At 40.5% G+C, this 17,200-nt stretch overlaps 1 protein-coding gene across 9 annotated transcripts in view; it reads left to right on the top strand.

Annotated features, from left to right (window-relative positions):
* The window catches only part of PRDM5 (PR/SET domain 5), a 206,392-nt gene that overhangs the window by 59,109 nt on the left and 130,083 nt on the right, over nucleotides 1-17,200 (top strand). For all 9 annotated transcript variants that reach the window (XM_077861174.1, XM_077861176.1, XM_077861178.1 and 6 more), the window contains one exon: nucleotides 12,510-12,632. In XM_077861174.1, the coding sequence (XP_077717300.1) occupies nucleotides 12,510-12,632 (123 nt within the window). The remainder of the gene's footprint in view (nucleotides 1-12,509; nucleotides 12,633-17,200) is intronic.

Here is a 17,200-nt window from a genome sequence, read left to right on the forward strand (position 1 = left end):
ATCTGGGTTTGCTACTACCTTAAAGTGGCATCTGCTCTTTCTTCGGGTGTTCAGGTAGAGGCTATTTGAATAGATGTTATATTTTTATTTATTTATTCATGAAAGACACAGAGAGAAAGGCAGAGAGACACAGGCAGAGGGAGAAGCAAGCTCCCTGCGGGGATCCTGATGTGGGACTCGATCCTAGGACTCCAGGATCACAACCTGAGCCAAAGACAACCGCTTAACCACTGAGCCACGTACTTGCCTCTGTGTTTGAATTTGGATCGTGGTGTTTACGATCCTGTTCATGTTTGTTTCTTACAAGAAGTTAGCATTGCAGAAAAATGGTACGTATGTTTCCAGCTCTGCCATTGAAAAAGCAGTGTTTGTGTTAAGGCCTCTGTTGGCCACTAGTGAGCCTCCGATTCCTAATACTTTGTGATTACAGATATCCATTGGTATACAGTACCATCCTGCATCTTCCCCCATCCGATGCTCAAACAGTCTCTGTGAGGTCATGGGGCAGAGTCTGTCATCCCCATTTTGGAGTCAGGACTCTGGCTCAGCTCGGTGAGAGGGAATGACTCACTCGAAGTGATATAGTCAGAGCCTGGGAAATAGCTCACTTTTTGATTCCTAGTCCTGCATTTTCTCCAGAATACTTTTCTGATGTTCTTTCAGCTACACATATTTAGGGCACTAATGACTTGTAATGAAAAACTGACTTAATTTTTCACATCAACCCTTTTAAGTTATTTAACTTCCTGTGTATTATATTCTGAATGCTGTTCAGTTAAAGAGTCTGTGATCTGTAAAAATCTGTGTTTTCTATCGGCTTTTCCGTCTGGAGATAGGGGAGTCCATGGGTCGGGGTTATTAGATAATATGGAGAGGGAAGATATAAACAGATAGGCCTCAGTGATATGTGTATACGTGTGTGTGTATAAGCCCAAAGCAGGCAAGAATTTTTAACAGAATCCTTTGAAAAATCAATAGAAAAAGCCTTGTGCCCTTTGCTGAGAAAATGTAAATCACTACTTTCCTAGTGATGATCTTTGCTGATTTCTGAAAATGTGTCTCTCTTTGGTTTAAATCTGACAACGGTGTGCTGTCAGAATTGATTACGTGAGCAGACTTTTTTTTTTTTTTTTTTTTTTTTTGTGCTTCTAAAGATATCCTGAAATCTGTTTAATTAGACACTGAAGGCAGGGCATCTGGCCTAACTTCAGTTAAAAACAATCAAAGGAAAAAATGCCTGTAATTTAATATAAAAATATGATGCCATCAGATACTCCAAAGATATCCATACCTTAAATATTAGTGCTTAAAACTAGCTTCTTTAAAAAGCCTTATTGAAAGACAGAAGGGGGGAGAGGAGCAAGATGGCGGAAGAGTAGGGTCTCCAAATCACCTGTCCCCACCAAACTACCTAGAAAACCTTCAAATTATCCTGAAAATCTATGAATTCGGCCTGAGATTTAAAGAGAGACCAGCTGGAATGCTACAGTGAGAAGAATTCGCGCTTCTATCAAGGTAGGAAGACGGGGAAAAAGAAATAAAGGAACAAAGGCCTCCAAGGGGGAGGGGCCCGCGAGGAGCCGGGCTGAGGCCGGGGCGAGTGTCCCCAGGACAGGAGAGCCCCGTCCCGGAGACGCAGGAGCTGCACCGACCTTCCCGGGCGGAAAGGGGCTCGCGGGGAGTTGGAGCAGGACCCAGGAGGGAGCGGATGCCCTCGGGCTCCCGGGGACAGTAACAGCAACTGCGCGCCCAGGAGAGTGCGCCGAGCTCCCTAAGGGCTGCAGCGCGCACGGGGGACCCGGCGGGACCAGGAGCAGCTGAAGGGGCTCGGGCGGCGGCTCCGCGGAGGGGGCTGCGCGGCCCCGGCAGCAGCTCGGAAGGGCTCGGGCAGAGGAAGAGGCTCCGTGCGGAGGGGGCTGCGCGGTTCCAGGAGCAGCTCGGAGGGGCTCGGGCGGCGGCGGCTCCGTGGAGGGGGCTGCGGGGCGGGAGCGTGAATCCACCAGCGCAGGCTCCGGAGCACAGGGCGCCGGGACACAGCCCAGGATCCCGCCTCCCCCGGGACAGGCAGAGGCCGGGAGGGCCCAGGACAGCAAGGACGCTCCTGCCCCAGCTGAGCAGATCCGCGGCCCCGCCCCGGAGCCTCCAGGCCCTGCAGACGGAGAGCTCCGGAGCTGAATCCAGGTTTCCAGAGCTGCCCCGCCACTGGGGCTGTTCCTCCTGCGGCCTCAGGGGGTAAACAACCCCCACCGAGCCCTGCACCAGGCAGGGGCACAGCAGCTCCCCCAACTGCTAACACCTGAGAATCAGCACAACAGGCCCCTCCCCCAGAAGATCAGCTAGACGGACAACTTCCAGGAGAAGCCAAGGGACTTAAAGTACACAGAATCAGAAGATACTCCCCGGTGGTTCTTTTTTTTTTTTTTTTGTTTTTGTTTTTGTTTTTGTTTTGTTTTGCTTTTTGATTTGTTTCCTTCCCCCACCCCCTTTTTTTCTCCTTTCTTTTTCTTTCTCTTTTTCTTCTTTTTTTTTTTTTTCTCGTTTTTTTTTCTTTTCTTCCCTTTTTTTTTCTCTTTTTTCTTTCCTTCTTTCTCTCCTCTCTTTTTCTCTTTTTCCCAATACAATTTGCTTTTGGCCACTCTGCACTGAGCAAAATGACTAGAAGGAAAACCTCACCTCAAAAGAAAGAATCAGAAACAGTCCTCTCTCCCACAGAGTTACAAAATCTGGATTACAATTCAATGTCAGAAAGCCAATTCAGAAGCACTATTATACAGCTACTGGTGGCTCTAGAAAAAAGTATAAAGGACTCAAGGGACTTCATGACTGCAGAATTTAGAGCTAATCAGGCAGAAATTAAAAATCAATTGAATGAGATGCAATCCAAACTAGAAGTCCTAACGACGAGGGTTAACGAGGTGGAAGAACGAGTGAGTGACATAGAAGACAAGTTGATAGCAAAGAGGGAAACTGAGGAAAAAAGAGACAAACAATTAAAAGACCATGAAGATAGATTAAGGGAAATAAACGACAGCCTGAGGAAGAAAAACCTACGTTTAATTGGGGTTCCCGAGGGCGCCGAAAGGGACAGAGGGCCAGAATATGTATTTGAACAAATTCTAGCTGAAAACTTTCCTAATCTGGGAAGGGAAACAGGCATTCAGATCCAGGAAATAGAGAGATCCCCCCCTAAAATCAATAAAAACCGTTCAACACCTCGACATTTAATTGTGAAGCTTGCAAATTCCAAAGATAAGGAGAAGATCCTTAAAGCAGCAAGAGACAAGAAATCCCTGACTTTTATGGGGAGGAGTATTAGGGTAACAGCAGACCTCTCCACAGAGACCTGGCAGGCCAGAAAGGGCTGGCAGGATATATTCAGGGTCCTAAATGAGAAGAACATGCAACCAAGAATACTTTATCCAGCAAGGCTCTCATTCAAAATGGAAGGAGAGATAAAGAGCTTCCAAGACAGGCAGCAACTAAAAGAATATGTGACCTCCAAACCAGCTCTGCAAGAAATTTTAAGGGGGCCTCTTAAAATTCCCCTTTAAGAAGAAGTTCAGTGGAACAGTCCACAAAAACAAAGACTGAATAGATATCATGATGACACTAAACTCATATCTCTCAATAGTAACTCTGAATGTGAACGGGCTTAATGACCCCATCAAAAGGCGCAGGGTTTCAGACTGGATAAAAAAGCAGGACCCATCTATTTGCTGTCTACAAGAGACTCATTTTAGACAGAAGGACACCTACAGCCTGAAAATAAAAGGTTGGAGAACCATGTACCATTCGAATGGTCCTCAAAAGAAAGCAGGGGTAGCCATCCTTATATCAGATAAACTAAAATTTACCCCAAAGACTGTAGTGAGAGATGAAGAGGGACACTATATCATACTTAAAGGATCTATTCAACAAGAGGACTTAACAATCCTCAATATATATGCTCCGAATGTGGGAGCTGCCAAATATATAAATCAATTATTAACCAAAGTGAAGAAATACTTAGATAATAATACACTTATACTTGGTGACTTCAATCTAGCTCTTTCTATACTCGATAGGTCTTCTAAGCAAAACATCTCCAAAGAAACGAGAGCTTTAAATGATACACTGGACCAGATGGATTTCACAGATATCTACAGAACTTTACATCCAAACTCAACCGAATACACATTCTTCTCAAGCGCACATGGAACTTTCTCCAGAATAGACCACATATTGGGTCACAAATCGGGTCTGAACCGATACCAAAAGATTGGGATTGTCCCCTGCATATTCTCGGACCATAATGCCTTGAAATTAGAACTAAATCACAACAAGAAGTTTGGAAGGACCTCAAACACATGGAGGTTAAGGACCATCCTGCTAAAAGATAAAAGGGTCAACCAGGAAATTAAGGAAGAATTAAAAAGATTCATGGAAACTAATGAGAATGAAGATACAACCGTTCAAAATCTTTGGGATGCAGCAAAAGCAGTCCTAAGGGGGAAATACATCGCAATACAAGCATCCATTCAAAAACTGGAAAGAACTCAAATACAAAAGCTAACCTTACACATAAAGGAGCTAGAGAAAAAACAGCAAATAGATCCTACACCCAAGAGAAGAAGGGAGTTAATAAAGATTCGAGCAGAACTCAACGAAATCGAGACCAGAAGAACTGTGGAACAGATCAACAGAACCAGGAGTTGGTTCTTTGAAAGAATTAATAAGATAGATAAACCATTAGCCAGCCTTATTAAAAAGAAGAGAGAGAAGACTCAAATTAATAAAATCATGAATGAGAAAGGAGAGATCACTACCAACACCAAGGAAATACAAACGATTTTAAAAACATATTATGAACAGCTATACGCCAATAAATTAAGCAATCTAGAAGAAATGGACGCATTCCTGGAAAGCCACAAACTACCAAAACTGGAACAGGAAGAAATAGAAAACCTGAACAGGCCAATAACCAGGGAGGAAATTGAAGCAGTCATCAAAAACCTCCCAAGACACAAGAGTCCAGGGCCAGATGGCTTCCCAGGAGAATTTTATCAAACGTTTAAAGAAGAAATCATACCTATTCTCCTAAAGCTGTTTGGAAAGATAGAAAGAGATGGAGTACTTCCAAATTCGTTCTATGAAGCCAGCATCACCTTAATTCCAAAGCGAGACAAAGACCCCGCCAAAAAGGAGAATTACAGACCAATATCCCTGATGAACATGGATGCAAAAATTCTCAACAAGATACTGGCCAATAGGATCCAACAGTACATTAAGAAAATTATTCACCATGACCAAGTAGGATTTATCCCTGGGACACAAGGCTGGTTCAACACCCGTAAAACAATCAATGTGATTCATCATATCAGCAAGAGAAAAACCAAGAACCATATGATCCTCTCATTGGATGCAGAGAAAGCATTTGACAAAATACAGCATCCATTCCTGATCAAAACTCTTCAGAGTGTAGGGATAGAGGGAACATTCCTCGACATCTTAAAAGCCATCTACGAAAAGCCCACAGCAAATATCATTCTCAATGGGGAAGCACTGGGAGCCTTTCCCCTAAGATCAGGAACAAGACAGGGATGTCCACTCTCACCACTGCTGTTCAACATAGTACTGGAAGTCCTAGCCTCAGCAATCAGACAACAAAAAGACATTAAAGGCATTCAAATTGGCAAAGAAGAAGTCAAACTCTCCCTCTTCGCCGATGACATGATACTCTACATAGAAAACCCAAAAGTCTCCACCCCAAGATTGCTAGAACTCATACAGCAATTCGGTAGCGTGGCAGGATACAAAATCAATGCCCAGAAGTCAGTGGCATTTCTATACACTAACAATGAGACTGAAGAAAGAGAAATTAAGGAGTCAATCCCATTTACAATTGCACCCAAAAGCATAAGATACCTAGGAATAAACCTCACCAAAGATGTAAAGGATCTATACCCTCAAAACTATAGAACACTTCTGAAAGAAATTGAGGAAGACACAAAGAGATGGAAAAATATTCCATGCTCATGGATTGGCAGAATTAATATTGTGAAAATGTCAATGTTACCCAGGGCAATATACACGTTTAATGCAATCCCTATCAAAATACCATGGACTTTCTTCAGAGAGTTAGAACAAATTATTTTAAGATTTGTGTGGAATCAGAAAAGACCCCGAATAGCCAGGGGAATTTTAAAAAAGAAAACCATATCTGGGGGCATCACAATGCCAGATTTCAGGTTGTACTACAAAGCTGTGGTCATCAAGACAGTGTGGTACTGGCACAAAAACAGACACATAGATCAGTGGAACAGATGGATTCTGGATTTCTGGAGAATCCAGAAGTGGACCCTGAACTTTATGGGCAACTAATATTCGATAAAGGAGGAAAGACTATCCATTGGAAGAAAGACAGTCTCTTCAATAAATGGTGCTGGGAAAATTGGACATCCACATGCGGAAGAATGAAACTAGACCACTCTCTTTCACCATACACAAAGATAAACTCAAAATGGATGAAAGATCTAAATGTGAGACAAGATTCCATCAAAATCCTAGAGAAGAACACAGGCAACACCCTTTTTGAACTCGGCCATAGTAACTTCTTGCAAGATACATCCACGAAGGCAAAAGAAACAAAAGCAAAAATGAACTATTGGGACTTCATCAGGATAAGAAGCTTTTGCACAGCAAAGGATACAGTCAACAAAACTAAAAGACAACCTACAGAATGGGAGAAGATATTTGCAAATGACATATCAGATAAAGGGCTAGTTTCCAAGATCTATAAAGAACTTATTAAACTCAACACCAAAGAAACAAACAATCCAATCATGAAATGGGCAAAAGACATGAACAGAAATCTCACAGAGGAAGACATAGACATGGCCAACATGCATATGAGAAAATGCTCTGCATCACTTGCCATCAGGGAAATACAAATGAAAACTACAATGAGATACCACCTCACACCAGTGAGAATGGGGAAAATTAACAAGGCAGGAAACAACAAATGTTGGAGAGGATGCGGAGAAAAGGGAACCCTCTTACACTGTTGGTGGGAATGTGAACTGGTGCAGCCACTCTGGAAAACTGTGTGGAGGTTTCTCAAACAGTTAAAAATAGACCTGCCCTACGACCCCGCAATTGCACTGTTGGGGATTTACCCCAAAGATACAAATGCAATGAAACGCCGGGACACCTGCACCCCGATGTTTCTAGCAGCAATGGCCACGATAGCCAAACTGTGGAAGGAGCCTCGGTGTCCAACGAAAGATGAATGGATAAAGAAGATGTGGTTTATGTATACAATGGAATATTACTCAGCTATTAGAAATGACAAATACCCACCATTTGCTTCAACGTGGATGGAACTGGAGGGTATTATGCTGAGTGAAGTAAGTCAGTCAGAGAAGGACAAACATTATATGTTCTCATTCATTTGGGGAATATAAATAATAGTGAAAGGGAAAATAAGGGAAGGGAGAAGAAATGTGTGGGAAATATCAGAAAGGGAGACAGAACATAAAGACTGCTAACTCTGGGAAACGAACTAGGGGTGGTGGAAGGGGAGGAGGGCGGGGGGTGGGAGTGAATGGGTGACGGGCACTGGGTGTTATTCTGTATGTTAGTAAATTGAACACCAATAAAAAAATAAATTAAAAAAAAAAAAAAAAAGAAAGACAGAAGGGAAAATATATTTTATTTAATAAATAAATCATACAACATACTGCAACTTCTCATTCAGGATATTATTGCTATATTTTTTGGAACTGACTGTACTTCACTGCCATTAAATTTTGTCATATGTTAAATAAAATTCTCTTGATTACGTTTTGCCATGTCCAGAGACAAACATGACTGATTAGCTTTGCTGATGTCCTTTTATATAGTGAGTAAAAAATTCCTCCAACATTCGGAATAATTAAAGGAGAATAATAGAGTAAGTAACACTGTAGAATTTTTTCCTGTGAAAATTATCCAAATAATAAATCAGCTCTTCTGTCTATAGTTGACCCAATTTAACACAGAAAATGTTTAAATTTAAAGAAAGAAAATTTATATTGGTTATGTATAGCCATTTTTTTTCCTTTTATTTGCAAGTTAGGATTTTCTCTTATTGAGCTGAATCTTTTTTTGTGATTTCCTCTGTTCTTTACTGGTGGGAAGACAAGATCAACTGTGACTTATATTTAGTACTACTAATCTTTGGTCTGAAGAAAGGGACAGGTCCATAGTAGCATGTCTTCTTGAACACTTCAGAAGTGATGTCAGTAGTATTTAACAGAGTCGAATCTGCGAAATCCCTACACAATGACAATTTTCATTTAATGTAAAGTGGCAAATTCATAGAACTAAAAACAACTGTATGGAAGTGTGAATGTTTTCATTTTTATATGAGGGTTTCTTTTCTTTTCCTTCCCCAACTTAGCTAACCTTTTTTTGTGTAACTAGCTTGGGAGGTCTGTGCAAATCAAACAGGGTTTGGGATCTAGATGTTTTTTACTGCAAGATGAGAACATTCACTTCATTACAGGCCCCCAGGCATGTGGAAGATGATCCTCAGTAGGACAGTAACCAATACACTTCATCTTCATGAAAATTCAAATAAAAGATGATGCTATTTGGAAGACCAGTTTTGACAGGAAAAAAAAATACACTTTGGCTGCAAAGGTTAGTTAGATGCTGGAACATGATACTAAGAGGAATATCTTCCTTATTCCTTAGACTTTAAAAATGTTCAATTTATTACCTCAGGGTTTGGTATCATTAAAAATAGATAAATGGAGACTTTAATAGTAGCCATCTGTCTGGAGAGTTTTTATTTGGTTTGTCTGGAGAGAGTAAGGATGGCTTAGATTATCTTTGAATGTCTCTTTTCGATATTTCATGAGGGGAATGCTGTGGGTAGGGTGGGAAGATACACATCACATGAGCAGATGATCTAACAGCTTCAGTGAAGTGTTGAAGACTGGGAAGGGGAACGAGGCACTTCAGAGTTGGAGGGAACAGGTAGCCTGCAGAGAGGAACTCAGAAGTCATTTGGTTCAGGGTGTTTTGAATAAAATAAATAGTGGTTCTGTTAATGGACAAAAGAAGTATCTCAGCTATGAATATGTAAGCAACTATATAATACATTGCTGTCTATGACCTTGTTGCTATGAGAATATAAGTAATCGAGAATCGATATGTAAATTTGGATGTATTGAAAGTGACAGGTTTCATCAGAAGTTTAATATAAAATTAAGTGGTGCTTGTCTCCCTAAGCTGTGATGTGGTGTGAGATGGTTATAGACAACCAGAGTCCATACATCTAATGGACCGGAAATAAGTCACTAATACTGAATAATCAGACCTAGTTGGAGGCAAAGGGCCTGGGAAAAAGCTGAAATATACAAAGAGCAAACGATGCCCCTGGTCGAGTGTGCTTACTCTAATAAGTCACAGAGCAATCTTTGTTATGTTTCACATGTTTGAGGAAAGAATTCCAAATGTCAGACACATCTGATATATATTGTACTTCCTACTGGGCGACAAATGTATGACTTAGAAGTAGTTTCTGTAAGTAGTGCTATCCTCTCCAACGGAGATATGTCACTGACAGAGCCATTGGTGTTTCCCTACATAAAATAAGTTGGATTGTGTGGATTCCAACAGTAGTGGTGTTACGGATGAGAGCATCTGTTTATGTGAATGGAGGTCTCAGTCCTCGGATTCCCCAGAAGATTTATGTGGGGATCTGCACTCCAATAAAGATAGCCAGAAAGAATGTAGTAAACGCAAAGCAGTTCATTAAAGCAAAAAAAGTACACCTCAAGGTGGGAGAACAGGCAGGTTCTGAGAAGTGGGACTGGCCCCTAGGTTGTTCTGGGATTGGGTATTACTGGGCCTCTCTGGGCTCGGAGGAGCTGTGATCTGCAGTGAGGTGGTCTCTTAATGGAGGCTGCCTCCAGTCATTTGGGAAACTCCTCTCACAGGTTGGGAGTGAGAGTTTGACCCTCTGAGGTTTGGCAGCCTCTCCATGGTGGGGGGTGGGGGGGAATAGAGGGTTGTACCCATTATGCAGATACATTATAATGAGTCTAGGTGTTACCTTGGGGCAGGGGTGGAAGGGGAGAGAGCATGCTCTACACCTTGTCATTTGATCTGCTCACCCCAAGGTCTTGGAAACTACAAAGGCCATTGTCTTCACAGGCTTTTAATGTGTAGCTTATTTATCACCAGCCTTGCCTCTGCTCCTCTTCCATCATTCCCCTTGAAAGACTGGGGATCCTGCCTTAGGGTGTTCCTTCCACTGCTTCAGTCACCCTTCTGCTGAACAGTTGTAGATTTTAAAATCTGATTCTAAGAAAATTTTTCTTTCAAGTATCTAATGGCATTGCTGTTCGTTCTGCTTAATTTAGCTCTTTGTCAAGATAAAGAGTTTTGTTACTGTAGCTACAGAGGAACCGGGAAAGGAGACTTTATACCCAATTATCTAACGTGATTTATTTAATGATTTATTCACTGTCCTTAAAGAAAAGTGAGTTGATGTCCTCTTTGAGGAGGGGTATAGAGGGTTTTTTCTATCTATCCCAGCAGTGTTTCTGGACACTTCTGACGTTACCCAGTGGGCAGTGAGGGGTAAGCAGCAACATAGCACAGTTTTCAAGTGCCTCCCAAAGGAGATCTCAGTATGAGCTTTCCTAGTGAGAAGTTACAAATTCCCATGGCTTCTCACCTAAACATATGAGATATAAATAGTAGGTGTTTATAGTCCTGAGTTCTTCTTTTAGCAATTATAATATAAAAAATTAAATTTATGCTTCTCAGTGAGGTCTTGCATTTTGTTAGCAAGATTTTAAAATGATTATTGAGGATCCTTTGGCGTTTAAGAAAACAGGAATTGTTTGAGAAACATGGCAGTGAATGTATGAAGACAGAACAGGCAAACTGTATTTTTTCTGGACAATATATGCTAAAATCTTGACATATCAGTGTTTGGAGCTCATGTAGCAGATGTTTCAATGTAACAGTTTTTTGGAGGTAACTTGACCTCTGTAGATGGCTTCCTAGTCTGTACATCAGTATGTGGCTGGACCTGTGCAGTCTGTTTGATGTCCATGCCCCTCATTTTCTTGGTTGCTTCTGTGCCACTCCCGGGGCCTTTCTAATTGCCTTCTATGTGCTGTTCTCTCTGGGTAGGAGCACTCTATCTCCAGCCCTTCACTGGCCACTGGCCGGTGCCTGCCTTCTATAGAGCTCCTCTCAGGTCAGAGAGGCTGTATCATCTCTTCTGAGATTGCTCAGCTCCCCTCACTCTGCCTCCTTCTACTCTGCTTGAGTTGTCTTCACAGCTCTTACCTTTACCTGAAGTTATATCCTATGCTTGTTTGTTCTTAAGTGCTGCAACGATGTCCAGTTCCAGCTGTCTTGTTCACTGAAAGATTCATAGTGCCTTAAGTTGTACCTGGCACATGGTAGGGACTCAATGAACTATGTCCAGTGAATGCATGATTGTCCAAATGGATCATTGGAAAATTCAGACCTTATTAGGCTGACGGTGCTTTATTTTATTAAATGAAGTTTTGGAGATCTAGAATTTGTTTATCCCCACCCCAGGTCTGCAAAGGTGAATTTATATTCTTATATTTGTGTTACTTGGTATTAGAGATCTGAAGTGCTAATCACTCACTCCTTTCCTTCTACCCTGGATTCCAATGGAATTTAAACACATAGTGAGTTGGATGGAGATTGATATATGCATTATTAAACTGAGCACCGCCTGATAACCTACAGTGCAGGGGCCTTGGAGAAGCTCGATTTGAAGCAACTTGGATTCCAGAATGTCCAATGGACTACCCACTCCTTTGGCAGTTACCTCTCTTCCTCCAACTGAATGTTGAGTGGTTCTGACCAGGAGGCCTTATGGCATGAAACAAAAGACAGAGGGCTCACAGACCTCAACAAGCCATGAGCAGGCCATGAAAAGACAAAATGGAACCTATTTTATTTATCTACTAGTTAGAAATGTGAAAATGTGGCTCAGTGGATGTCAGATTCTACTGGTTTCATTAGCAAGTTCTCCTCATATGGAAATGATTCAGGAAACAGGTGGAGAGTGAAATTGAAAGGATTGCTCCAGCTCCACCCCCCTCAACTGGGAACCAAGCAGTATCACCCTCTTCAGTGGGAAAAAGGGGACAGGTTGCAATTATGGTTGTCCCCTGGGTAATTGCAGTTGCAACACGTATATTAAAATATACCTACTAACAAATAATTTTAACCAGAAAAGAGCTATCAACACAGGATGTTTCTGAGAGTTGCTTGCGATTGTGAGTCATCTAGACATCTGCCAAATAAAATAGGTTCTATTTGTACGTATGTTTAAGGGGAAGAATGGATGTTAATCCAGCATCTATTCAACACCTGTCAATAAGAAATGTGTATCCTTATGAGAAAATATCATATCCTACTCTTGATAGGTTTAGTATGACTAATACTAACTTCATGTACAAACTCAGGAGCTTTTTATTTTTCAGGTTCGTGGGAGTAAGGGAGAAGTTCTATACATTTTGGATGCTACCAACCCACGACACTCCAACTGGCTTCGCTTTGTTCATGAGGCACCATCTCAGGAGCAGAAGAATTTGGCTGCCATCCAAGTAAGTTTATTTGCTTCTTATTTGTACTATGTACTGTGAGAGGAATGAAATAATTTATAACTGCACTCCCTGTTTTAAATTTATTCCCAATGACCTGTATCAAATAACAGTAACTAACTCCTAAAGCAGAGAAATCTCATCTATTCAGCATATGCAGAAAAGAGTCAAATCTAGTTGTAAATTTACACCAGATCATTCTCTTTATGAGAATTCTTGAGGGAATGAATTACATGGTCTGATATTGTCCTTGATAGATCTTGTTTTCAAGTACTTTTGATTCATTCAGTGAACATTTATTGATAGTTTCTTTATTTGATGGTTTATTTGGCTCATAGTACAATATTCTTTGTTATTATTTGGGAAAGGCTTGATGGAGAAATTTTACTTGGGTATATACTCATGACTAGATTTTGAGCTTCTTGAGGATAGTGTATTAGCCAGGGTTTCCCAGAGAAATAGAACCAAAAAGATCTATGTATCTGCCTTTCTGTCTATTTATATATCTATCTATCGAAAGATGTATTCTAAGGAATTGGCTCACGTGGTTATGGAGACTGGCCAAGTCCAGAATATGCAGAGCAAGTGTCCCACTTTGAGTCTAGAGACTACGGGCTGACGTAGAAGAACCAGTGTCCCACTTTACACACTGTTAGGCTGGAAGAGCAGATATTCTAGTTTGAAGATCATCCAGCAGGAGAATCCTATTATTTGGAGGAGGATCCCCCTGTTGTTCTGTTCAGGTCTTCAACTGATTGGATGAGGCTCACCCACACTGGAGGACAATTTGCTTTAGTCAAGTCCATCTATTTAAAAGTTAATCTCATGCCAAAACACCCTCACAGAAACACCCAGAATGATGTTTGAACAACTATCTGGTGATCCTGTGGCCCAGTCAAGTTAATACATAAAATTAACCATCCTCAGTAGGAATCGTATTTTATTGAATTCCATATGCCTGTATCCTAGTCTAGTACTGCACATTACATTGGGCTCTGATAGAAACTGTGAGTTGAACTTAGGTGATTCCTCAGCAGAAATTCAGCCAAGATGAGAAAAAGTTAAGCAAAAAGTTTTTAGAGGAGTCCTCTAATTAAAACTCCTTGATCAGATGGTTAACAGAACAAAGAAACATTGCAATTTATTGGGAAATTGGTTGATTGCATGTGAAAGCACAGCTCCTGGTACCTAAGCTGCAAAAAGAAAAAGCAAAGCTATGGTTGGCAGAAGTGAGAGAGAAGGAAAAGAAAAAAGGACGTAATATTTCTTTAAGAATTTACCATGTGTGGGGAGCCCCGGTGGCTTAGCGATTTAGCGCTGCTTTCCACCCAGGGCGTGATCCTGGGGACCTGGGATCAAGTCCCATGTCGGGCCCCCTGCATGGAGTCTGCTTCTCCCTCTGCCTCTCTCTCTCTGTCTCTAGTAAATAAATAAATAATCTTTTAAAAAAAGAATTTACCATGTGTATTGTTCTAGAAGCTTCATTGTACATCATGTCATTTACTCTGATCAGGAAGACTCTGTAAGTTTAATAATTTGCTGAGAGTTATGCTGATTTCACTCAATTCTGAGTGTAAAACCCACAGTCACAAGAGGCAAAACTCACAGAATTAGGTTTTTTTTTTTAAATTTTTTTTATTTATTTATGATAGTCACAGAGAGAGAGAGAGAGAGAGGGGCAGAGACATAGGCAGAGGGAGAAGCAGGCTCCATGCACCGGGAGCCCGACGTGGGATTCGATCCCGCGTCTCCAAGATCACACCCTGGGCCAAAGGCAGGCGCTAAACCACTGCGCCACCCAGGGATCCCCAGAATTAGGTTTTAAAGTAACCAGAAAGGATAGTCATCTAGAATATTCCATTTCCTGATGTTATTAGCTAACAAAAGTTTTCCATACAGATAAGCATTGGATAACCAATGTAATTACTATCTTTTTTTTTTTTTTTTTGTCTAGATAAATGAGAGATGCCTCTTACCAAAAGGCTAGATTGGGCTGGAAAATAGGATCTTTTTGGCAGCTGGAGATACTAAAGCCACTTTTAGGTTATTCATGACATACGTTGATCCAACCACAAATTTCAACTGATCTTTTTAAATGTGTATACATTAATTTTTTTAAAGCATTTTGTATTTTTTATGGCTTCCTGATGCAGTCCTCTTACAGCACCTCCAGCGTGACCTCACAATTTTAATTTACAAACTCAGTTCAAGTGTCTCCTTGTGAATGTTACTGATATCAAAAAGCCTACATGTAGACTCATGGAATTTACTTTAGGCAAACCCACTGTTTTGTGTTCTTTCTTTATTATGTGTTTTAGAGAATGTTATTCTGTTTAAACTACATTTTTTTCTCCTTATGCTTAAATAGTAACTCTAACCTTTGCTCAGATGCCTTTTGTTTGTGACCTTTCTTCCTATTGGTGGTTATTTCTGTATCATCGATAACACTCTACATTTGCCCAGACTCCCAAGGTATTGCCTGCTCAGCTTTGAGTTCCCTTTAACTATATATTTTGCTTGCAGTGATCCCTTTAGGTAATGGAATACTATGTCGGTAGGTGTTTATCTCTACTTTTTTTTACCCACATCACTCCTCGAGGCCCTATTTATGTATTTCTTTATATGGGAACCATCTGCACGTCTCTCTTGTTCAGTAGCCAGTGTTGTGAAGACTCACACAGTTCTCCCGGTCATTCGGTCATTCAGTGTAGTACCTGTCTTCTGCTATGTCAGGTGCCCTTCCTTCCTTGAAATAGAGTAGGAATCTATAGAAGATGACTGTTGGCAACTTTGATACTCTCAGAAATTATTGTTTGATTTAAGAGGAGGTGAAGTGGGGGTGGGATTGGAATAGGATTCATAAACTAGAAGATCTGTGAAGTTTCATATTCAAATTAATTAGAATCTGTTCAGAGGCCACTCTGAGAGTCTTTTGGTGCACAAGTGATGACAGTGTCTTTAATTCCTTTTAACGTTATTTTGGCTTTTCCTTAGAGTGGAATTGAGTACACTCTGTGTTACTTGCCACAGAACACAGTATGGATCTTTGTTCTCTCCCTTGGTGGAACGTCTTTTTTACTTGAACGGTAGCTGGAGTAGCAGACTGTTCAGGGTTCAGAATCACATCTGAGCTGGGGGCAGAGGACATTATAGTTGGGTCACAAGGCTGACAGTGATGTCAGCCTTCTGATTCAGCGGAATAATCTCCTGAGGGTTGCATTCCAGAAACATTGAGTTGGTAGGAGAAGATCATAATGTTTCCTGCATAACATTATGAATCACTTACATTCCAAATTGTATCTGAAATTTGGGGTATTCAGGAAATTTTTTATTTGAGCTGTATGTCCCAGGAGTAGAGTAAATGAGAAACATTTGTGGCTATGTGGCTTGCTTGGTGGAAAACGTCAATAGTTGGTCCAATTTTTTTGGACAAGGGATTAAGAATTTGAAGTCTGTTTTGGCAGAGCATTGGAACTCCTTTTTGGAGACTTAGTTTACTTGTGTTTTGCAATTTATTTGATTTTGGAAAATTTGCTTTGGAGATGATGATTTAAATATATGAATTATTGAAGGGTCTCATAAGCAAAAAAATTCTTCCCACATGCACACATTTCAGAACAATTAATTGAACTGTATGTTCAGACTTCTGAAAAGTATTTCCAACTGAACCAGAAAATTCTGAGTGTGAAAGATGTGGCTTAAAAGAACCAAAAGATTTCTTAGGCCCCATAAAAAAATGGGTGATTCTTATTAAGTATTAATTTTGTTACACCAAAGGAAAAAATGTTATATTTGAAGGAATATTTCACCTCCTCAGTATTTTACAGGCTTTTAAAAATTTCTGATCTTTTCATAGAAAATTATTTAAGTACAGAATTATGTTATATAAAGTCAAGACTTTGAATTCTTGGAATATTTTAGATATATTGCTACATCTCATGTTCTTAAGGACATAGTTCCAGGCATCCCTTCCCTGGGACTTTTTTGCAGTATATTATCAACATAAATGAAAAGGTGGCTTGGTGTTATAAGAAAAAGGAGCATATGGAAAAACATTTGGGTTTTTGGTACACCTCATGAGGGATGTCAGGTTGTGGGGATGGACTGAATATGATGAGAGAGCACTAGGTATTAAGCCAAACTTGTGATGTCAACGAAGCTTTGTCCCAATTCTGATGTCAGTTTAGTTTTCCCATTACCAGGAGAGCTATTTTATTACATATTATTTTCTCTCCTTTCTCTGCCTTGTGCAAGGATGGATAGTCTTAGGCAGTTTATCCTGGAGTCTTCTGGTGACACATGATATTTCAAAATGGCACAGCTGAGAGATCAAATGTGGATTTCCTGTGAGAGAAGCAACTTAAATGTTTTTGAAGCATAGACAATACTTTCTCCATTGTCATCCAGACACCGAGATCCACGATCATATTAAATGATTTTGATGCAGCATTCAGATCACAGGGGCACCAACCTAGCAACCAAAAAAAAAAAAAAAAAAAAACTATCAAATGGATTTTTCATTTATATCAAAAATTATAGTTTTCTCTAAATCAGTTTCTTTTCTGTTTTTT

Source organism: Canis aureus, chromosome 20 (genome assembly GCF_053574225.1).
Source record: "Canis aureus isolate CA01 chromosome 20, VMU_Caureus_v.1.0, whole genome shotgun sequence".
Taxonomy (NCBI): Eukaryota; Metazoa; Chordata; class Mammalia; order Carnivora; family Canidae; genus Canis; species Canis aureus.